This window comes from Panthera onca, chromosome B2, assembly GCF_046562875.1.
Source record: "Panthera onca isolate mPanOnc1 chromosome B2, mPanOnc1 haplotype 2, whole genome shotgun sequence".
Classification (NCBI taxonomy): Eukaryota; Metazoa; Chordata; class Mammalia; order Carnivora; family Felidae; genus Panthera; species Panthera onca.
This window is the reverse complement of record NC_138343.1, coordinates 41,071,571-41,094,100: the sequence shown is the minus strand read 5'-3', so window position 1 is coordinate 41,094,100 and position 22,530 is coordinate 41,071,571. Positions and strand designations below refer to the sequence as shown.

General features: G+C 55.6%; 1 protein-coding gene across 7 annotated transcripts in view; it reads right to left on the bottom strand.

Moving 5' to 3' along the window:
* TTBK1 (tau tubulin kinase 1) overlaps window positions 1–22,530 on the bottom strand; it is a 40,900-nt gene that overhangs the window by 13,643 nt on the left and 4,727 nt on the right. For 3 of the 7 annotated variants that reach the window (XR_013555632.2, XM_078446905.2, XM_078446904.2), the window contains exons 3-15: window positions 19,014–19,161; window positions 18,702–18,775; window positions 18,393–18,533; window positions 17,072–17,176; window positions 16,585–16,650; window positions 16,075–16,167; window positions 15,864–15,989; window positions 14,107–14,261; window positions 12,931–13,186; window positions 12,524–12,702; window positions 11,467–11,580; window positions 9,254–9,815; window positions 4,330–4,599 (exon numbers count right to left, since the gene is read on the bottom strand). Coding sequence is in view for 6 of the 7 variants with exons in the window: in XM_078446905.2 (XP_078303031.1) it covers window positions 4,330–4,599; window positions 9,254–9,815; window positions 11,467–11,580; window positions 12,524–12,702; window positions 12,931–13,186; window positions 14,107–14,261; window positions 15,864–15,989; window positions 16,075–16,167; window positions 16,585–16,650; window positions 17,072–17,176; window positions 18,393–18,533; window positions 18,702–18,775; window positions 19,014–19,161 (2,289 nt within the window). In the remaining variant the exon portion in view is untranslated. The remainder of the gene's footprint in view (window positions 1–4,329; window positions 4,600–9,253; window positions 9,816–11,466; window positions 11,581–12,523; window positions 12,703–12,930; window positions 13,187–14,106; window positions 14,262–15,863; window positions 15,990–16,074; window positions 16,168–16,584; window positions 16,651–17,071; window positions 17,177–18,392; window positions 18,534–18,701; window positions 18,776–19,013; window positions 19,162–22,530) is intronic. The other 4 variants (XM_078446906.2, XM_078446908.2, XM_078446907.2 and 1 more) reach the window with 4 other exon arrangements.

The window sequence follows — 22,530 nt, the reverse complement described above, 5'->3', positions numbered from 1 at the left end:
GCAGAGGGAGATTGATGGATTCAGGATGCTAGTGGTTGGGATGAATGATCAGTGGTTATTGCTGTGACCCAAGCTGCCTTGAGTGTGTGGGGGTGTTTACTCATTACTGAGAATTTACTAGAGTATTTTTCACTGACCTCGGGTCCTGTGCCATCAGAGAAAATACTGGTCCTATCCGGAGGACCCCACTTACCCCAACAAGCCCACTGGACCACACACACATTCAGGCACACACACCATGAGGTCACCGACATGCACACACAGCACACGCCACACATCCCCCACTGGTCGGCCGTGAGCTGCCTCCTTTTAGAAGCCCACTTGATTTTTGAGTTCCTGGGAGGAACATCATCCCCCTTGAAGTGCTGCAGCCTTGGACAGAAGAGGAGGGTAGGGAGTCCTCAGGCTCACAGAGGATGCAAATTGTGTTCAGAGTCTCTGCCCTTAAGCCAGTTTTGTTTGGCTCACAGTGATTTTTCTTTAAAAAGTTGTTTGTTTTTTTTTTTTAAATGAGATGCCAATAATTAAAAGTTGGGAGATTTCACACACAAAAAAACTGGAAGATAGTGGCAACAATTGGCTGAGCTGAGGATGGGGGGGATGGTTCTCCCATTTATCACAGTCCCCAAACCTGCCCTCTCTCTGACACTGCTTGGCTCCTGTTGAGGTGTGAGTTGGTGACAGCTCAAATCCCCATGGCCAGTGCTAACCAATGCCAGTACCTCCCCTGTGAGCCTGAAGCCCAGGAACACCCCCCCCACCCCACCCCAGTCCAAAATACTACAAGGTCATGGTTCTGAGTACCTGCCTTCTCACTGTAGCTCTTACTCCACCCTCTGAATCTCCAGAGCTGCTTTGGGATGCCTGGGGTTGTGGGATGGAGAGGGTGGGGTCTCTGGAGAGATAGGGTCGGCCACTGCAACCGACCCTGGTACTCTGGAGTGATCCCCACCTGGACACCATCCCACACCGAAGTGGGAATGGAGAAGGGAGGAGAGTCTGGCTTCTAGACAACTCCCTGCCTCTTAGGTAGAGCAAGGAGGAGCCAAGCAGAAAGGACAGTAAATAGACCACTACACAGACTAAAATGCTCTAAAATGCCTATCAAACAAGACCTCAGTTATTCGGCATTGGTTAGTGTTTTAATGTTTGGTAACTTAAATATTCTGATTAATCTAGTAAATGCAGGTAATACTGGGATCTACCTCCTAGGCTATTATGAGGATTCAATGAGTTAATTTTGTGAACTGCTTCAATCACTGCCTGGCACATAATAAAGTACTATGTGCCACTGGTCATTAAATAAAATTTAAAAATAATAATTGGAAGCCATCACTATATGCAGGGTGTGACTATAAAGTACAAAGACACCATTTTGGAAGTACAGCAAAGAATGCTGCCTCTTTTCAAAGCTGCCCCTGGGGAAGCTGTGTGTGACCTCCTCTTTGGGAAACCCTGCAGAAAAAGAGCCCAACAACACCGCAGACTCACAACTTCCCTACCCAGCCTGGGCCCTTACAGACAAGCGACTATACTCGTGCACGCAAAGCATGCATGGCTCTACCGAGCTGCGCATAAACTTGACCCAATACACGTAGTTCCAAATGGCCTTCGCTCTTTCCAGAAATCAGAGCCACCCTCAAAAGATAATAATGTTATCAGGATCACCTCCTGTTGGCTCAGAGCATTATGGCTTACAAAATACTCTCCCCATCACCACAGAGGGTATGCAAAAGGATGTCCCCTAAAGGACAGAATGTTTGAATCACGATCTTACTTTAAAGGACACATCCTCTCCCACAGGTATCAGTTTGGGAGGGGAGGGGTGTCTGTGAAAATTCAGCCACCTTTGGAATGCTTAACAGGATTCCCCACCTCCAAAAGCTTTGGAAACAGAAATATGTATTTAATGCTAAAACAGAGGCTGAAGCTAGTGCCATCATCTTTGATAAGTCACAAGGCACTTTGGGATCTTAGAGTACCTCAGGGTTCTGGTCACCGAGTGGGAGCTGTGCTCAGGGTCAGGTAGCAGAACCCTCTGGAAGGGAATGCCGGATAACAGAGTGCTTGGTTTCATCTAACCCCCGATTGCAGGGGCCCTGCCCCCACCGCTGCTGACTTTCAGAGCTGCTGGTGGACAGACTCCCCTTCATTTCACCCTCTGCCACTAGCTAGGGAAGATGGGAAGAGAGCCAGAGGGTAGGGGGAAGGGAAGGGGGCAGTGCCAGAATGTGGAAGGCGGGAGTGGGGCTACTGTCCATCCCACCCCCTAACCTTTGTGCTTTGTGTTCTCTGTCCTTTCTCTTCAAAGGGTCTACCCTGCCGCTCCTCTCCCCTCTGCCACAGCAGGATGTAGAGCCACCCAAAACACACTGGAGGGCAACAGAGGCTTGAACTTGGGGAGGTTCAAAAGTAAGCAGCTGGGATGAGGTGGGAGTGGGGCACAAGTACTAGGGCAGGAGTCTGGCTTTCATTCCTAGATTAGGAAGGTGCTCTTGGCCCAGACATCCTCAGATAAGAACAGATTTTGGAGAAAAGAATGTAGTGAGTGTGGGTATAGCTCATGTGAATGAGCTATACACAGTGCCAGCCAGCCGTGAGGACATTTCAGCCAAACAGCACTGCCCACCCACTTATGACACCCCCAAGTTGGGGCAAGGATGCTGAGGCCTCTACTCCAACCAGAGATAGCTGGGGAGTTGAAGGGAGTTGACCTGGGAAGGAAGAAGAGTCAAGGGGAAAAGGGGGTAGAGAGAGGAGCCAGGATGAGAGTAGGTACATAGGAAACTATCAAGGACTGCACAAATATTTTTCTGACTCCCTAACACACACACGTGCACACTCACACACACCCACACACATAGGGCTGCCACACTGCAAATTCAGTGGGTGTCATTCACATTAGGATCTATGTAAATGGTACTCCCTGGAATTCTGCAGTGCACAGCCTCAGCACCTGTCCATGGCAGCCTTGCCACATGCCCAAATATTCATATATAAGCACACTCACACTCACAAGTGTACATGCATGCACACAAGCATATACACCAACACAGTCTCACTGCAATAAATATTTTGCAAACCTTCAGGCCTCAACCCTCCCTTCCCTTTCTAAATAGGCATAGGCACTACCCTTCCTGGCACCCTCCCCACCACTACTCCATTACCCAGAGAAACAGAGGTGCTGGCTGACAGGGGCAGGAATGAGGAAAGGGAACCTTGGGGGTCCCTGCAGTGACAGGTTGGGGGCTGAGAAATGAGCGGAAAGGGCATAGCAATCTGGCACCCATCTCCAGATCCCCGTGTGATCTGCCTACCCTGTGCTCCCTCTTCACCATGGTCCCTGGGGGCCAACTGGCTTGGCTGAGCACTTACAGGAAGTAGTCATCCTCTAAAAGGGACACTCGTGGGGCTACTGCTGTCTGGGATTTGTCCTGAGCTCACAGGTGCCGCCTCATCCTTAACAACCACCCTCTCTGCCACTGCTTCTAGATTGAGCCCCCTCACCCTAGGCTCCAGCTCCCTCTGAGGGGCAGACGCCAGGCCCCCATTCGTCCATCCTCAGCTCCTAACGAGCTGGGCAACCAGTCCCGCCAGGGGGTGATGGCACATATGCCCTGGGCCAAGGGCAGCCTACAGGGGACTGAGCTTCAGGCCTCCTGGGTCAGATGTGGGAGGTAGGGGCTCTGTCCTCTGTGACAAGGGCATGGGAAAGACTCGCTGGATCACAAGCCTGCTTTCCCTTCACATCACTGAGTACAGAGGCACTCTCTACCGAGCCCCAAATCTGGCCGACTAGGCCCCCAGCTCATACACAGGGCCACATGCCTTGCCCCACACAGATAAACAGACACATTACAGGAGAGGGTCTCAATCTTCTGCCCCCTCCCCCAGGGCTGAACCGGCCCCGCCATGCCAAGAAGTCACCGATTAAACAGAATGAACTCCATGCCAGACCGACTCTGACCCAGCATGCCTTTTCTCCCTGACACCTTGCTTTCCACCGGACTCTGGACCCACTAGTGGCTCCAGCCCAGTGCTTCTGTCCTGTCCCTGAAGGCGCACCGACAGCCCCACCCCTCCCTGCACCATTTGGCTGGCACCAAGCAAAGGGAGACGTTGGGGGGTGGGGGTGGGCATTACAGTACCTTGGGCCAACGTTATATGGGGCTGTATTGCATGATGGGGATGGGATGGGGTGTGTGAGTGTGTGATTATTGCGACCTGGGAAGGAACCATGGTCTCTGCCTGCTCCCCACCCCCCCCACCTGCCCCCTCCAGGAGGGGGGGGGGCCCAGCCTAGGTCTTGTGGGTGAAGCGGGCCCACACCTGCTGCAGCTGGGACCGCGAGATGCGGAGCACCGAGGGCACGAGTCTGTGGTTGCCGGCGGCGAGGGGCGCATGGCGCCGGTGGGGCGCCCGCACGGGGCTGCTCTCCGCCGAGCGGCTGCGCTGAATGAGGGAACCGGAGGAGCCGCCGCCGCCAGGGTGAGGGTAATGCTCGGTCTCCAGCGTGGAGGAGGAGAACACGGAGGACGCCAGTCGTCGCAGAGGGCTGTACCGCGGGAGGGAGTGCCCCGAGAGTCTGTCCTCCTCCAACTGAAAGAGACCAAGAGAGTGGAGGGAAAAGAGGCGTCAGGCACAGACTCGACAGCTCCGTCTCGGGGGCCACCCACCGCTCACAGCCCCTGCGGCGCTGGCGTCCCGGGCAGGGCAGGGGGCAGGGTCGGCCAGGTGGAGGGGTGCACACTGCCCCGTCCAACCTCAGAACCTAGCCTCTGGCCTCCAACTCCCTTCCCAGTCCTCCTCCTCTCTGGCACTTCTCACACCTCGGTCTCCTTGCCGAGACCTTGGTCACTCACCTCCCCTGGGCAGCCTTCTTCCTGCCTTAGCCTGTGGGAGCTCAGAGTTCCCTCTGGGCTTGAGGAGTCCTCCGCCCTCCCCCCCCAGGAAGGCCCCTCTGCAACTGTTACCTGCCATCTGTCTCCCCAGCTGTACTCCTTACTCCTCATGACGTGGTCCAGAGAACATTCCTTGCACACCCTCTGCCTGTACCACAGCGGGATGCCAGGGTCTCAGTGAACAAAATGTAGCAGAATGGTAGGACTCTGGAGTCCGGCTATCCACGTTTGAATCCCAGCTCTACCACTCACTACCTGGGTGACCTCAAGCAAGCTACTTCACTTCTCCTGCCTCAGCTTCCTCACCTGTAAATGGGAGTAATAATGGTTCCCACCTCATAGGGTTGTTATAAGGATTAGGTGTTTATAATATGCACAGCACTTAGGACTGCCTTGGAGTAAATGCTGTGTCATGTGAGCTGTTCCATTATCCTTTAAGTCACTCTTGAGAATGAGGAAAGGAATAGAGGACTGGTAGGAGAGGCAAACAGAAACCATTTCTCCAAAGTGGCTTTTCCCCCAGTCCTCTCCAAGGCGGAGCCACAAGGCAGCCGGTGGGAGGGGGTTGGCCACCTCACAGATATCTGGAAGAATCCTGTTTGTGCCCTCTTGGCCTCATACCCTGAGAAGGAAAAGGGAAAGTGGGCCTGTGCATCCCAGGCCTGTGGGGATGGAAATGGTGACTGGGGTGTCACCAGACCTTTCCCATCCTGACCCCTAGCTCTTCCTGTGACTGAAGTCAGTTTAAATAGCTTTTGGTGGGTCCTGAGGACTGGGCTGGGCCAGCTGCCAGAAAGCTGAAGGAGTGGTGGGGTGGGGTAGGCCAGGACACTCAGTTCCAGTGCCCCCTTATAGATGTCAAATGGGGACGCAGGGACCCACCATGGAGCCTCCATCAGAGAGAGGGAGAGACAGAAGATTCTGATAGGATTGTCTTTGGCCCCACCCTGCTTTTCCTTCCAGCTCCTTCTGAGCTGGCGGTCCTGGCTGCACTGAGGGTTAGGGGTCCGAGGCCCTCCATCCAAGCGATAGAGACACCAGCCCACAGCTCCCCTCGCAGCACACGTGCGCAGTCTGAGTTTAACACCCCAGCCAGAGTGTGGCAGCTTCCGGAAGGACTTAATCCCAGCGTGCTCCTGCCCTTCACTTGCCTTCCATGCCCGGTTGAAGTGCCACCTTTGCGAGACCACCCAGCTTCCCAGGCAGGCCCCCCCTTCTAGCAAAGAAGAGTTCTCTGCTCTCCACTTTATGGCCCTTGCCAATAAACACCCATGTCCACACCTTTGCATCCCCACCCACGCCTGAGAACTGCAGGCTCTGAAAGAGCAGAACTGTGAAGCCTTATTCATCTTTGTCCCCAGCCCCCAGCACGCTGCCTGGCACGTGGCAGAGAAATGCTCTAGTGGCGGCCAAGCAAATGTCCATGCACTCAGAGAATGCTGGCCTGCTGTGTTATCAGCCAGAGACAACCGGCAAAGGATGGTAAACATCTCTCCCCCAAATCACACACACTCTGCTGCCTTCCCCTCGGCCTTAGCTTTCCAGCCACTACTAATTTGCACCTTAAATTCCCTGCAGAAGAAAGCAGTGTGTGTGTGTAAAGAGAAAGTTTAACATATCATGGCATTCACACCAAGGAACAATAGATGCTCTAAAATTGCGCCTGGTTCCACATTATCCTCATCCCTGCTCCCCACAGTGTTGCAGGTGTTTGTATCTTTAAGGATTACTGTTATGAGGAAGTTCACACATCAGATGCTGAGCAGAGCAAGCTAGATCTAGGAGGGGAGTCCCTGCAGAAAGGTGGCAGGGTGGTTCCAGTGTGCAGCCAGTCTTGGGAACCCCCCCCATAGCCTGGACTCAGGACTCCTTTCAGACCAAAGAAAGAAGGAACAAATGTGCCAGTCCACTTCTCCGTCTTCCTCTGCCCTTGACAAGGAGGGTCTCTGCCTCCTTCACCTGGACTGTGCTGTACTGAAATACTCGGTAAAACATGTCACACCCCGTGTGCTCACACATAGCCGCACACACACACACACACACAGGCCACCGTGCACACTGCTGTGCCCAAGGCACACCTGCTGATGTGGCCCAGCCAGCGGGTGAACACATACACGTGCATTCACACACATAAGTACTCCGGTTCTCTCTGACCCTACACGATGCTGCTCTCTCTGGCCTGTGTTTGCTCCTCTCCTAAACTCACAGGCCTCAGACAGCGCTCACCCAGCTCTACCTCTTGCCCCCCTGGTGATCTTGGGCTAAAGGCTTAGCCCCTCCCAGCCTTGGTTTCCTTACCTTTTGAAGCGCGGGGCGGCGGGGGGGGGGGGGGGGGGGGGGGGTCCTCCTTATTTGCATTAATTGTTGTGAGGAAGACACACGTGAAATACGGAGGCATTAAGAGCAATGCATCTCTGGTCACTGTCACCAGAATTTTTGCTCTGATGATTATCAGCCCTCCAGCTTTGCTATCTCGGCTCCCAGGGTTCCCTGCGCTCTTGCAGACCCGCTGCATGCTCCACAGATGCACCACTGTGTGTGCACACCCACACCCATGTGCGCTCCTGAGCTGAGCTGATACAGAAATGCACACACACAGCCAAAGAATGCCAACCAACTTCGCTGTCGTGCACTATGGGGAAACCAAGTCCCCAAACACTTAACGCCCCCTCCAGACACATACAACTCACTGCCTGTCCACAGCAAGCAGGACCTGAGCCCAAGGCTGAGACTGAACAAGTCCCCTGCGCCCGCTTCCCCAACTCTTTCTCCTTACCCCCTTGGCTGGAATTCCCCAAAGCAAGGGTGTTTCCCAGGACCTGGAAGGAATCTGAAGGTGAGAAAAACCTCCCAGATAGCTCAGCTCCCTCTCTGAGACCCAACTGGCCTGCAGTCACCAGGAGGGGACCAGCAGAGAGCCCAGGTCCAGAATCTAGGCCTCCTGACTTGGATTCTGGGCTCTCTCTACCCTCTACCACCACTGTCAGTCTCCCCTCCTAGACTCTGCACTTCCTGTGGGTGCAAATGACCTCTGGTGCCTCTGGGACCTGCCACAGGCTACATGCTCAGCAAGGGTGGAATGACTGGGTATTGAACAAATGAATGAATGCAGGAAAAAATGAGAGGGGAGCGACGTGGAATCGCAAACCGATCTTGCTTCTTCTGCTTACCCAGTGCTGGCCTGGTGGGCACAATGTCTAGGTCAACAACAGTCATGCTAGCCCGTACTCTGCCCTGGCTGAGCCTCCAATTTAGGTTGGCTAGGACCTCTCTCACAGTTCCCACTTTTTGAGTCCCCAGTTTTCCAGAATCCAGGGCACAGCTAAGACGCACACCCCTCGGGATCTCAGCTCAGAGGCCCTCTCTTCTAGACGTGGGGATGGGGCCTGAACATAGCCCTGCCTGGAGCTGCCCTTCTCCAGGGCACCCACGTGCTCCCAGGCCGGGCCTCCCAATCTGAGCACACAGCAGAACTGACCCCAGCCCTGGGCCCTGCTCCTTGGATTTCCCAGAGCCACCTGGTGCACACCCCTAACATGGGGCGACTGAGTGGAACGCGGCACAGTCCCAGAGCCCTCCAGCATCACCTCCTTGGCCCTCCTCAGCCCGTCAGAGGAGACATGCTCCTTTCAAAACCACCAGTGACAGCACTGCTGTCCATCCAGAACTCAGCCGGGAACCCTCTGCTCACAGCCCCCTCAGTTCTTTCCCCAACACCTCTTGGTTCTGTCCACCTTGCCCCACGTCCAGAGCGCCCACCCTGGTCCAAGCCACCAGGGCACTCTCTTGCTGGCACCTGCTGTGTGGCCTTCCTACTGGCAGTTCTGTACCTTTTAATCCGTTTTCACACAGCAGCCGGAGGGATCATTCAAGAGGACCAAGGTAAACATATGTCACACCCCTGTTTAAAAGCCTCGGGTGGCTCACCGAGTCCTCAGAATCAAGCTCTAATCCTTTAGCTCAGCCCCAAGGCCCTCCAGGATGGAGCCAGGGACCTACCCCTCAGCCTCATCTGCTGCAACATGCAATCAGCGCAGTGCTTTCTGACTGCCACCTCCGGACCTTTGTACACACTGTCTGCTTGGCCTGGGAGGCCTTTCTCCTGCTTTGTCACCTGGCTGACACTGCTCATAATGCAAAACTCAACTCAGAACATTGAGGGTGCCTTCTCTGGAAGCTTTGTCCCCCAAGCATGGTTTTGGACCCTGAAACCTGTCTACCTTCATCACAGCCTGCAACTGTTGGGTGCTATTCAATAACCCCCATAGAGCACACAAGGAGCACATCAAGAGCGCTCCAGGCAAAAACTATGGGCATCCAGGGGTGGGGAGTGGGTGCAAGCCCAACCTTACCTGTCTCTGCGGGCCTGTGGGATCGGACTCTCTCCGTCGAGGCCGGGGTCCCGAGTGCAGGGGCGAGTGGGAAGGGCTGCCGGGCGTGGGGGGCTGCGACATCTCTGACCGGCCATCAGCTTGGCTCAGCTGGGGTGGTAGGGGCTGGGTTGGAATCTGCCGAGGGTCCTCCTCAGCCAGCGTCTGCATGCCTCGTCCCCGGGGCCTGACGGCGGGCTCTGCCCCTGGCCGCCGCCGCTCCTCGCCCTCCTCGGGCAGCGGCCGCAGCTCCTCGGGCTCCTCGTCCGTGGTGCCCGATGTGCTGGGCTCGGCCCCCGGGGGGAAGTCCTTGAGCTCTGTCTCCTTGTCAATGATGACCCACTCCTTGCTGTCAAAGTCCTCCTCCTCGGCCAGCGGCACTGAGCGGAAGGCATTGCTAAGGGCCTCCTGCTCCACGGAGGCTGACACGTCCATGCGGCCGCTGGCCTGCCGATCGGCGTGGCCTGTGTCCACTGAGAGCATCTGGGCCGGCTGCGAAGAGCAGGCTTGGCGCGAGGGTGAGCCGGGCAGATCCATTCGTGACCTGCAAAGCCAGCCCACAGGAGGCTCAGTGCCAAGCCTCTCCAGATCTCCAAGGAACTCGAGTAGGTGGCCAGGTGCAATGTGACCCCTAGAACCTACTGACCACAGCATCTCTCCCACCCTGGGCCAGGCCCGGTCACCTCCTAGATTACCACCCCCGAACCTCACTCCCCACAAAGATTTCATTCATCCATTCATGCATTCATTCCCTTCAACACATGTATTTGAATGCTTACTGTGTTCCAGGAATACAAACATGCAGAAAATAAAACCTGGTTCCTGTGCCCAAGGAACGCTCCCTTCTGGACCAGCCAGGAAACTTAATCTCCCTAAGGCCCACTTTATGCTTGCTGGTCCAGTGCTCACACTCCGTCAGAGGCTGCCTCCAGGGCAAACACATCCATCTGGCCCTTGAGTTTGCAGATGAGCTTTCCAGCTTCTTCTACCACCACCTCCAGGTCTGGCTGGCTGGTTTCACCACCCCTAGCAAACTCCAGTGGCTCCCAGCCCCGAGGACAAAGTCTATGTTGCTTAGCTTGGCACTCAGGCAGCCAGACTAAGGCCCAGTATCACCATTCTCCCAGCCGGACCCATGTCAGAGTCACTGGCTTTTCCCCAAATTGCGCATGTGCTCATATTTCTGTGCCATTACACACGTCACTCTCTCCACATGGCCTGACCTTCCACCCTTTGCTGTCCCAAGCAGCTTGGATGTCACCTCCTGTGGGGGGAGCCTTTCCATCCTGCCTGGGGGGCTACTTTGCCTTCCCAGCACTGTCTGTGCGCCCCTGTCCTCACAGAGTGGAGCACGTGTGTTTACATACCTGTCTCCCCACGAGGCTGTGAGCCCTGCCAGCCAGGGACTGGGTCCCATCTCACTCTGGGGCAGTGATCCTACCTTGGGACACCTCTTCCGTTGTTACCTTACACTGTGCTGTGAACCTCACATTACTTCCAGAGGTTCTCAACTGGAGGGGAGGGTACAGTGCCAAGGTGAAGATTTTGCTGCCTTCAGGAAGCTACACAAAGGCCAGGGTGCCCCCACCGAGGACCATGGAGGCTTAGCTCCCCTGGGGTTGTGCACACCCTCATGCTCAGGCTGTGGGCAGGGGGCTGACTTTTTTTTCTCCCGCAGCCTTGAGCCTGTGAGACAGAGGGGTGCAGTTCAGAGCCACTGTGGGTCTTTCTCAACACCCCCCTGCCCTGGTCTGTGGGACCTACCAACTCCTCCCTCTCCACAAGATTTGTTTTGATTTAATAAGGCTTTAAATACAAACATCCCTGAGGTGGGCCACCCAGGGTCCTACACTGATGCTCCCATGCGAATGGCTGGTGTTGCTTCCTTTCCTGAGAGCATGGTTTGTTTTGATGGACACAAAGGAGAGAGGGGCTGAAGGGGAAAAGGGGGGGCGAGAAAAGGGGAGAAGGAGGAGAAGGAGAATCCAAATCCCATCTGCTTCATACTTTTTCCTGCCTCCCAGGTATCCCAGAGCCCACCCAAACCCTCTGCCCTGCCTACGAGATCCTGAACCTTCCCTTCCAGAAAATCTCTCCTCAGCCATCTCCTCTTCCCATCATCCCTGAAACAAGGTGTTCATTCTGAATCAAACCAGTTTGCTCTTCAGGACTGTCTTTGTTCGGGGCATTCCCACCTCTCTTCTCCACTGATATCCCTTCCAAACTGCCGTTCCTCAGTTCTCCTTGTTTCCTGAACCCTCTGGGCTACCATGGATGAAAATGTGGTCTTCAGTCCCAGGGAGGCCAACCTGTGTGAGTGTGAGTGTATGTGTGAGGGCTGTTGGCCACCTGAGCACAGGGCCCACATCCCTCTGTCCTGGGGGTGCCATGGGGACTGGTGTAGGGCTCCCCTGTCTTGAGTACTGCCATGCTCCAAAGGGGCGCCGTGCCCCATCCCAGAGGCAGAGTGCAGTCTGGAGCACAAGCCAGAGGAGGGGCCATGAATGAGATGGGGATGAGGCACACTGGGCCCTCCTAGGCTGGGCCTTGGGAAAAGACCCCTTTCCTGGTGCGGAGAAGACCTCAGCCCTGCTGTGAGGTCAAGCCCCGCCCAGAGCCAAGCGAGGGTGGGGACATCTCTCACAGGCCTCTCCCACCTGAGCTGTCCCACCCACTGGACAGCTCATCCAGGCTTCTGACTCTGGTCCCTGATGGCCATGGACCACCCTTACATTCGCACCCCCCCTCCTCCATCCTGAAGGATCGTTTTGGCTCTAAACTCTCCTCCCACCAACCAGGTCCCCCCTGTGACATTCAGATCCCTGAGCCCTGACCCCCAAAACCTGAGCCACCACTCTTGGAGTTGAGCACTCCCTGGGCTCTCCTCCCAGGGCCCTCCCCCACAGCTGAAGGGAGCCTAGTCAGCTGCTCTGAGGCACCTGTAATTAGTCTCTAGGGAGAGGTTCTGGAAGCACACCCACATACCACCTCACCCCCTGGCCTCCTCCGGGGCCAAGGGACCCAGCTTCCCACTCGTATGGCATGCCTCCACCCTACATCCCTTTGTGGCATGAGCTGGGGCCTCTGTATCTGCCCCCCTCCAACCAACCGAGTCTGACCCCAGGCCCTAGTATAACCCTCTCAACACTCCTGGGGCCCCCCAACCTTGCATCTAATCTTTCCTACAGACCAGCCACGTGAAGGCTGAGGGGGCCAGAAGGCCCTTGGCCGTCCTCCTAGCCCCAGACCTACCTCCTCTCATGCAGTTCCACCCGCCCATCCGCTGTGGAAAGCCTCTCAGACTCAGGGCTGTTGACCCTCCGGTAGCGAAGAGAACGGACTGGGGTTGTCGGTGAGTCTGGAGGGGCACGCACCGGGGAGCTGGGCACCCCCACACCTCGGCTCTGCTCCTCTTCCACCACACAAGGGGTCTGCAGGAGAGGGGAGTGCCATGAACTGGGGCTGACAGGGCGGCTGCGGGTCAAGTGGTTTTCCCAGGGTGAAGGAGATTGAGGGAGGTCGACGCTGGTGATCCTGACATGGGGCAAGGCCACGGAGACAGGGCAGGTGGGCACATGGCTGGGGAGAGGGCACACAGGAGGAGCGGGAGGGGGGCCATGGGTTGGGAACCAGGGTGGGAGCGGGGGAAGGCCACCCACGTCCTTCTCTCTGGCTGCAGTTACTTTGCCGATGTTGATCCGGAGTTTGTTCCGGTTGACATCCGTCTCCTCCCAGACTTCAGCCTCAGGACCCCCGGGGTGGGGGGCAAGGTGGGGGCTGGGACCCAGCCCCTCAGGGGGCCGCCCAGGCAAGATTGGGGGTGCGTTCTCCTGGTCACTCAGGTGCTCGCCCTGCAGCACGTCCTCGGTGTTCTCCCGGAGCAGGTCCCCGGGCACTGGCGTCACGTTGACCACCCTGGAGAGGCCAGGAGGGGCCATGGGCAAGGCTGGCAGGGGTTCTCTCTCCTCCCAGCACAGGCCCTGGAGATCACTGCCACCCATGGGAGTAGGCACGGTAGAGGCCTTGGCAGGGGTGGGGATGTCCCTAGGCCCATCCCCATCCCTGGCTCACAAAGCCTGCAACTAGACTGTCCTTAGTCCAGCAAAGGGCTGCAAGGAGATGTGACTGCCCGGGACGGGCACGGCACCACCTCATCCTGTTAATTTAAGAGGCCCATTGCTTTCCAGGCCCAGCCAGATTTCCATCGCAGTTCACTGGCTGACCTCATTTAGACCAGGAATGGGTGTAAAGAGGAGTCACTTTGGAACTCCTTGAGCGGTATCTTTACAGTACGGGTCTCTCTCCTGGAGCCCCTACCCTTGTCTCTCCCTGGCTGCCCCCGCGGCAGGGTGGGGTGTCCCTCCTCACTCTGGCCCCTCCCCAGGTGCCTCTGTCTTTGTGCTTGTCACAGGGTTCTGGAATCGCTGACCCATCCGTTACAAATATCCCAGACCCAACCAAGAGCACTCTGAGGGCGGGGGCTGCAACTTTCTTCTCTGAGCCCCCACAGGCCCCAGTGCTGGGGCTCGAGACATGTTCACTAAATGGATGCATGTGAGCAACAGAAACAGACGGTGGGGCTCAGGTATTTTCACCCCACTCCCCCGTAAAGTCAAAAACTCCAAATGAGGATGTGCACCCTGTCCCCAGATTGAAGGTGGAGATGGGGCAGGACCGCCTGGGGTCTGAGAACCCCACTGTTGAGCACCTTGGATGGGAAAGACAGCCAGATGTGTCCAGGTGAGAAGAGGAGGAGAGGGCTGGCTTTTTGGGTGACAGCACTAGGCAGAGGTCACCTGGCCCCCCACTGGGCCGTCATCCCTCCCAAGACTCACCCGAACATGGCTGCCGTCTGCCGCGTGTTCTGCTGGGGTGGAGTGGAGGTGCTTGTGGACAGGAGGGCATCGGTGCCCGCCTTCTCCCAGTCAAAGGCCTCATTCTCAGCGATGCCCCGTTCCTTCATGCTGTTCTCAAACACCGACATGATCAACTGCAGGGGTGGGGGTGGCGGGAGGACAGAGAGGTGACCCTGGGGCTAGCCAGGAGGAAAGGACAGTTGCCGGGATTGCAGAGGGAAGAGAGGGGCCTTCCAGGACAGGGATAGGCCGAGAAGGGGCACTGGAAGGAGAAGGGCACATTGATTTTAAATGAAAACATGCACATGATATGCAAATCAGTACGCAAATTACTATCTTGGTTTGAGCCCCGCTGGCTGGACACAAGCCCTCTGAGATCTGTCCCCTGCTCACCATCCCCAGCCTGCTCTGCCATTTCCACCATCTGGGGGGGGGAGTGCGGGGGAGGGGGGGAAGCCTCCGCAGCCTGGAAGCACCAGTCATTTCCCAAAACCACCACCTGGGGTCATGCCTCTGCACAGGTTGCTTCCTCCGCCCACACCGCCTTTACCACCAATCCTCTCTGCTCAGCAAGCCTTCCCTGATTCCCCCACCCACACATTTCCTGATCTGCAGCTCGACATTCCTCAGCAGCCAGCACAGGGCCGCACACCATGTGCTCGCTCACTCGCAGCTGTCTGGTCTGGGGAACCCCAGGAGGCTGAGGATTGGGCGAGGGGAGGGGGGCAGGGCCTTCTATTGCCCAAGTGAGGCATCTCTGTCCACAACCTCTAGGCTCTAGGCTCTGGAGGCGGTGGGCACCTGTAGAACACCAGAGGCCCCCAGACCATTCCACTTTCTTTAAAAAAATTGTTTTAATGTTTATTTATTCTTGAGAGAGAGAGGGAGAGACAGACAGAGCGCAAGCAGGGGAGAGACAGAAAGAGACGGAGACACAGAATCCGAAGCAGGCTCCAGGCTCTGAGCTGTCAGCACAGAGCCTGATGCGGGGCTCGAACCCATGAACTGTGAAATCATGACCTGAGCCAAAGTTGAATGCTTAACCGACTGAGCCATCCAGGCACCCCGGACCATTCCACTTCTGACTTAACTCTCTCCAGAATATAGGGCAGGTTCTCTCTGCTGGCAGGACCCACTTCACTGAGGGCCCACTGTGTGCCCGATGCTATGCTCCCTGTGGTGTGCAGACTTGTGCCTGGCACATAGTGGGTCCTGGGCAGAACACTGCTGATGTATCCTCATTCTCCTGTCGGGGTCAGTGGGTCCCCTAGGGGTGTGGTGGTGGCACCTTGGAAAAAGCACTGGACTTGGAGTCAGAAGAGGTGCCTGAGCCCAGCCCTGCTCGCGGCCTTGCTATCGGGCTTTCGTTTCCTCATCTATGAAATGGGGACAATGCAGAGTTTCGGTGAAAAGTACTCGAAAGCACTTGACTTCATTAACCGTTAAGTGTTAGAATAGTAACATAAGGAACACGCATTATCACCGAAGGCTCGTTTTGAAGCTTAAATGAGTTAATGCATGAAAGGCACTGAGAACAGAGTAAGCTGTTAAGAAATATTAGCCATGAAGACTGTTCGCAGGAGCACAAAACAGTTTCATGCAGTTGGAAGACCGGGGGGGAGATACACGAGGCTAAGCCAACAGGGGAGTGGGGCCTCAGCAGTATGGGTGCTGCTGGGGATGGTCACCCCCAGAGAGATGTCTGGGGGTGCAGGGACCAGGTGGCAGGCTCCCACCTGGTAATCGGGCTTCGTGAAGTAGTCGAGGCTGGCAATGTGGTCCAGAAAGAGGTGGAACTCGGAGGGCATGTGCTTCAGCAGCATCCGGTGCTCATACTTCTCCTTGATCATCCCTACCTGCTCCTGGAGGCAACAGGGCACAGGGTAATGGAGCCCCAGCGACCCCACGCCCCCTCCACCTCCTCAGCCCCACCTGCACAGGGCTCACCTTGTCCTTGATCTTTCTCCAGGGCAGCTGCCCCACTGCAAACTCCACCAGCATGTAGAAAAGGGACCACAGGTCATCGTGGCGGCCCATCTCCTGGGGGGGGGGGGTGGCGACAGGGGGGTCACCCACACCTTTCAGGTCCTTCCTGGGAGTGTGGGCTGATCCTTCACAAGGAGGGGACCCTTCAGGGAGGCCTGACAGCCAAACCTTGGCTCTATCCCTGACCCTCCAACACACATCAAGTATGAGTCTCAAAACTTGTATCCACACAGATTGATGGTGGGAGCAGAGAGGAGGGAATCCCAATAAACAAGGAAGAAGGTAAAGTCATGGAGAAATGGCCGCAAAATCTTGTTCCACTCATGGCCTCTGGCGTGGCAGCTTCCGGCCCCTGCCCCATACTTCTCTCCCCACCTCAACAGCTGCCCACCCGACCCTCTTCCCCTTCCTCTGTCCCTGACCTGGGCCCTGCTGCCCCCGCATCCTCAGGCCCACAGCTCTGCCACTCACCCGGTTCTTGTGGGCATTGACTGAGGCATAACGAACAGTCCCTCGAAACCCGGCCACATTCCGAGGCTGTAGAAGGGAGAACACAGCAGGACACTCACCTGCTGCCCCTGATTTGGGCCACATCTCAGCCCTGCTAACTGAGCCTAACTGCCTACTTTAACCCTGACTGTTTTCCCTCTCCACCAACCCCCATGCTGGCCTGGTCAGGGGCAAGCCTGACACACCAACCCCAGTCCTGCACCTGCCTCCTGACCTTGCTCCCTGCCCCTGTATCCATCTCTGACCAAGGTAGGCAGCCAGATCACAAGGTGTGGATGTGGCATCCACCAAGAGCCCAGGGAGCCAGGAGACGGGCCAAGCGTAGACTGAGCTGGGTGACACTCATATTGAACACGGGCCGGGCTTGCTTAGGCAGCTGCAGGAAAAATTAGTGAAGGTCAGGGGCCGGGTGAGGGGGCCAGGGATACCCACGAACAGCGATACTCACGGGCCGAACATCCCCCGTGGTGTTGGTGTACTGCCGGGCCAGCCCGAAGTCCAACATGTAGCACTTTCTGTAGGTGGAGGGCAGCCTGCCCATGGCAAAGTTTGACTGGGAAAGACAGTGGCTGTGACCGTGGGGCTTCAACCCCACTTGACCCACCTCAAGGGGTGCCAAGAAACGTGTTTAAGAGTAAGCTTTGGGGAGCCTGGGTAGCTCAGTGGGTTAAGCGTCTGACTTAAGCTCAGGTCATGATCTCACAGTTCACAGAGTTCAAGTCCTTCTTTGGGCTCTCTGCTGTCAGCACAGAGCCCACATCAGATCCTCTGTCCCCTTCTCTCTCTCTGCCTCCCCTCCCCCTCCCCCGTGCTCTCTCTGTCTCTCTCAAAAATAAACATAAAGAGAAAACATCAACATGCGCCATAGGCCACGGCATCCCATCTGAGAGGCAGGTGGGAGCACCCTCATTTTACAGATGAGGATACTGAATGCCAAAGAGCTTATGGGGCTTCTCCAAGATCACAAAGCAAAATGACAACCCAGCTGGGGGTTCCAATCCTTAGAACTCCCCAGCAGAGCAGTGTGGCTTAGGGTCACTGTCCTGCTGTAAGGCAACAGGAGACCTGCATTGTTCTTGCTGTCTGACCTTGGGTCATTCAACCAATCTTTCTGGGCCTCAGTTTTCACCCCTTATTAAATTGGAGGTTTTTACAACACCGGGATCCAAGATGCCACAAAATCAGCTACTTGGAATTTCTTACCAAGCCCAGCCCCTCCATTCCTTTTTTAAAAAGAAAAAAATTTTAATGTTTATTCATTCTTGAGAGACAGGGAGAGACAGAGCATGAGCAAGGGAGGGGCAAAGAGAGAGGGAGACAGAGAATCAGAAGCAGGCTCCAGACTCTGAGCTGTCAGCACAGAGCCCCACGCAGGGCTTGAACCCACGGACCGTGAGATCATGACCCGAGCCGAAGTGGGACACTAAACCGAGGGAGCCACCTGGGAGCCCCATCCCTCCACCCCTTTTGATCAATTCCTCTGTACTTCCCCAACCCCTGCACCTTTTGAGGTTCAAGGACTAATCAGGGCATGGGTAAGGGAGAAGACAAGAACAGAGGAGAGACATGGGCAAGGGGCAGGCAGGGGTGTGTTCTCCTGGCAGGTGAGGAGAAGGGGCTTGGGGTGGAAAGCAGGAGGAAAGGACAGGTAGGAGAGGCTGCTCCTGCCCAAACCACTGTTCTGGAGGAGAAACCATGGGACCCACAGAGGGAGAGGGTTGGCGGGGGGGGTGTGCTTTGGAAGAGGGGGCAGGTGGGGCAGCCCTCACCGGCTTGATGTCACGGTGCAGGAAGCCCACCGAGTGGATGGCCTCAATGGACTCCAGGATCTGCTTGCCCAGCCGCAGCGTGGTGCTCAGCGTGAAGGTGCCTCGCGGCTGGCTGCGGCGCAGGTCGGCCAGATTCCGGCCCTGAGGGTGGGGGGAGGGGGGAGGTCCAGGCTCAGCTGTCATGCCAACTGGCACCACCGTGACACTCTGCCCAGCCTCGTCCCCAAAGGCTTGTGCCCACTCCTCACCCCAGGGGTCACAACCCAAGCTTTGGGGGGTAAGTGGAGGGAGGATCCCACAGGGACTCACCTGGAGCTGCATCACCACATAATTAAATTTCTCATTCCGGCCACAGCCAATGAACCTGCACACGTGGCTTTTCCCTGTGGGGGCACAGACAGGGGTCTCCCAACTCCCACTCCTTCTTCCTCACTTCCGATCCCAAGGTGTCTCTGGTGCCCTCTTGATTCCTGGTCCCATGACCACTTCCGCCACCACCTCCCCATGCCCCTCTCCCCATCACCGCCCTTAGACTCTGGTTCCATCTCACCATCCCCATCAGCTCTCCCTTAGCCCCTGGCTCCACCTCCTCCCTCCCATCCTCCTGCCCAGGGCCCGCACCTTGCAGCTTTTTGAGCACAGCCACCTCCATCTTGAGGACCTGCTTGGGCTGCTGGGCTGACTCCACCTTGAGGGCCACATTCTCCCTGGTCAGCAGGTCCATGGCCTCGTAGATCTCACCAAAGCCCCCGCCCCCGATCTTTTTCAGCTACAGAGATGGAAGAGGGGGATAGGAAACCCAGGGATCAGGCTGAGCAGCTCCTCATCCCACACACTGCTGGGTCATACCCTTCGTTGGTGGGGGTAGGGCTAGTTTTGAAGGGGGGGACCCTATGTCTGCCTTCCTTGCCCCACCCACCTGTGTCCCCACTTCCCCTCCTAGTGCCAGAGACAGCTCAGCCCATGCATGCATGTGCGTGCACACACAGGGCTAGGTGTCAGGCTGGGAGGTGGGAGAGGGTATGTGACCTCTGACCCCATGTAGATATGGAGACGAGCCTGTGTAGGATTCTGAAGACATCATGGGCCACCATAAATCTTTTTCTTTTTCTGGAAGGATAAGAAATATTACACTCTCCCCATCCCCCAAACTAGATTGAACAACCACCATCCAGAAGGAAAACTAATTTCCAGAACCTCCCAGCTTCAGGGTGGATCCTCCAGGGAAGCTGGCCCTTCCTGGGGTTGGCAATGTCCTGACAGGTGTCATTAGAGGGAGAGAGTAATGCGGGGGAGAAGTATTTGGGGGAGAGGACTCAGCAAAGGGTATTCAATGCCCATCCTGCTGCTGAAGCTCACAGCACTCCCTAGACCCCTGGTCAAATGCCTCAAATCAGGGTGAGCCTCCCCTGGGGGTAGGGGGCACTGTGGGACCATGGTGGGAATGGAGGTTTGGAGAGTCTGTCTATCCCCCCAGGGGACGGGGCAGTACAGACCTGACCCTCTAGGCCCTCCTCCTCCAGCATCCCTGGGCAGGCAGTGAGAAAAGGCAGAGGGGAGAATTGTGTTGGAGGAAGAGTTCGCAAGGGTGGATGAGCAAAGCTGAGCTATGGGAAGGGATTAAAATCACTTCAAGCCAGAGGCCCCGGGGTCCCTGGAGTGTGCTACTGGCAATGATAAAGGACAAGGAGAAGGTGCAGACTTCTAAGTCGGGACCTGTTTGGTTTAAAAAAGATGTACAGCTCACCTCATGGGTGGCCCGCCCTCGCTGAACCCTCACTTGCCTCCGGTTGGCTTGTTAACTCACCAGCACAGCTGGGCTTGCTAGTGATTGGGCGGAGGCTGCTCTGACCAGCCAGCCTGTAAACGGACTCTGAGCCTCTAGCATCTCCAAGCCCTCCCCTTAGCATTTATTCAGCACTCAGACCCCATTAAATGTTTAATGGTGGCTGAAGCAAGGGGACGGAGTGGGGGATGGGCGCAGGGCTGAGCCAAGGACTGGGAGTTCCCAGCAGGTTACAGTTGAAACAACTCTAGGAAGAGAGAGAAGGAAGAAGGGAAGATTCAGAAAAGAAGTGGAAGTCTGGCTGCATCTTGAAGGCTCTCGTGCTCAGAAAGGACGCAGGAAAAGGGAAAGGGGGAAGAACAGTCTGAAACCAGAATCTCTCTCTACTTGAGATGAAAGTCAGACTCATCGAAGAATTTCAGAATAAGGAGGGGACAGATACAGACTCAAGGAAAGCAGCGTCATGTCTTCCCCTGGGGAACTTTAAAATCAGGGGAGATGATAGTATCTTCTAGAATCCTTTATGGTTTGCTGTACGTGAACATGGAAGACGGGGAGGGGAGGGAACAATAATCACATCTCAGGCTTTGTGCTCCCGACCCACAGAGATCATCTCAGCTCATCCCCTGGGGTTCCTGACAACACGTGGGGAAGGTCATAAGAGTCACCATTTTGCACAGAAGGAAAACTAAGGCACAGAGAGTTAAGTACTCTGCCCCAGGTCACACTGCTAGTAAGTAGCAAAGCCAGGTCTCATTTGAACCCAGGCAATCTGATGCAGAACCCACGCTCTTAACCACGATATCATAGGAAACTGTTGACAGCACAGGGATTAAAAGTGTGAGTGCTGGGATTCAAGCCCAGATCTGCCAGACTCCAAAATCCTCACTGGAGGTGGTAAGGAGGGCTCGGGGCAGCCAAGACATTTCTGGTACCTGCTCCCCAATTTCCAAGGATGGCCAATAGTATTTCTCTACCGTCTTCATTTCCAAAGAGGCTATTTCTTCTCCTCCCTTGGTCCCTTCCTTGCCCCCCGGCCCATTACAGAACCTCCCAGGGAGGCAAGCTGGGTATCTGCACCCACCCATTCACCTAACACCCCTCCTCCCCAGGCCCTACAGTCTGGGCCCACTTAACCGTCGGGCACAGCAGGCACAGTGGCCCATAATACTTACAGGAAGCCATAAAAACATTTCAATATTTCAAATCAGAAGGTCAAAAAATTGTAGCATATAATATTAATTCATTCCTCTGTATACCAGTGCACTCATAAAATATGATTTTTACTACTTTATTATAGAGAAAGGGGTCCATGAAGGCAGAAGGGCCCAGGGCCCATGAAAGTCATAATGTAGCCCTGCCCAAGCCTGCTAACAGAAATATTTTCTTAATCTCCCTTTGCCAGACCCTATTCCTCCTCTCCTAGTTGTTTTCATGATCCCCTCCCCTGTCAAAGGAACTCTCTAAACTGGAAGGCCAATACGACACAGTAGGACCAACATTTACTTAGGAAAAAGGAAATCTGGTTTCTTGGCCTAGCTCTGGGTCACCTGGAGTGAGTTTCTTAAATTCTGTGCCTCCACTTTTCCTCCTCTGTAAAATGAAAGAGTTGTTCTAGAACGGGTCTGAAAGACTCCTTCATCTCCGTGCTCCTGATTCTTGGGTGGGCTAATTCCTGAGAAGCAGTATGGCTTAGTGGCTGCTGACCCAGCAGTCAGACAGACCTGGTTCCACCCAGTCTTAAGAACTTGGCAGGTTAGCTAATCCCTACCCCTGTTTCCACGCCTGTGAAAAGGGGGTAATAACAATATCTACTCCATCGTTTGTTGAGATAATGCACCGTGTCTGGTGACAGTGGGGGCTCAAAACAAATGCTGCTTTTATCATTTATTATTATTATTATTTGTTATTCTGATTCTGAGAAGCACCCCTCAAGAAGAGTGAACCATTATTATTTGCAAATACTCCACCTAGTGCCACTGACCCTCAATTTCCCCTAGCCAGCTCATTTTTCTCTTCAGGGAGCTTGTTCTTGGTTCCTGAGCTCTACCTCATGCCCATGTCCCACCCCTCACAAGGAGACGGCTGAGGGGAGCCATCTAGCACCCCACCCTCCCTAGTTCTTCGGGAGTCAGCCTGGCAGCTGACCTGGAGAGGTCAGCCTGGCAAAGATTGTGGGCTTGCCCCTCCCCCCCAACTCCCTCTTGCCATTTCTCTCCCCACTCATCTCCCATCCCCTCCCTCAAAAAGTACAACAAAGTTCTAATCCAAACTCAGTATGGTGTGAACACCATCTTTTTCTCACCTCTTCAGTGCAAATGTCCTTCTGCCTCCAATCTGTCAGAAACTAGG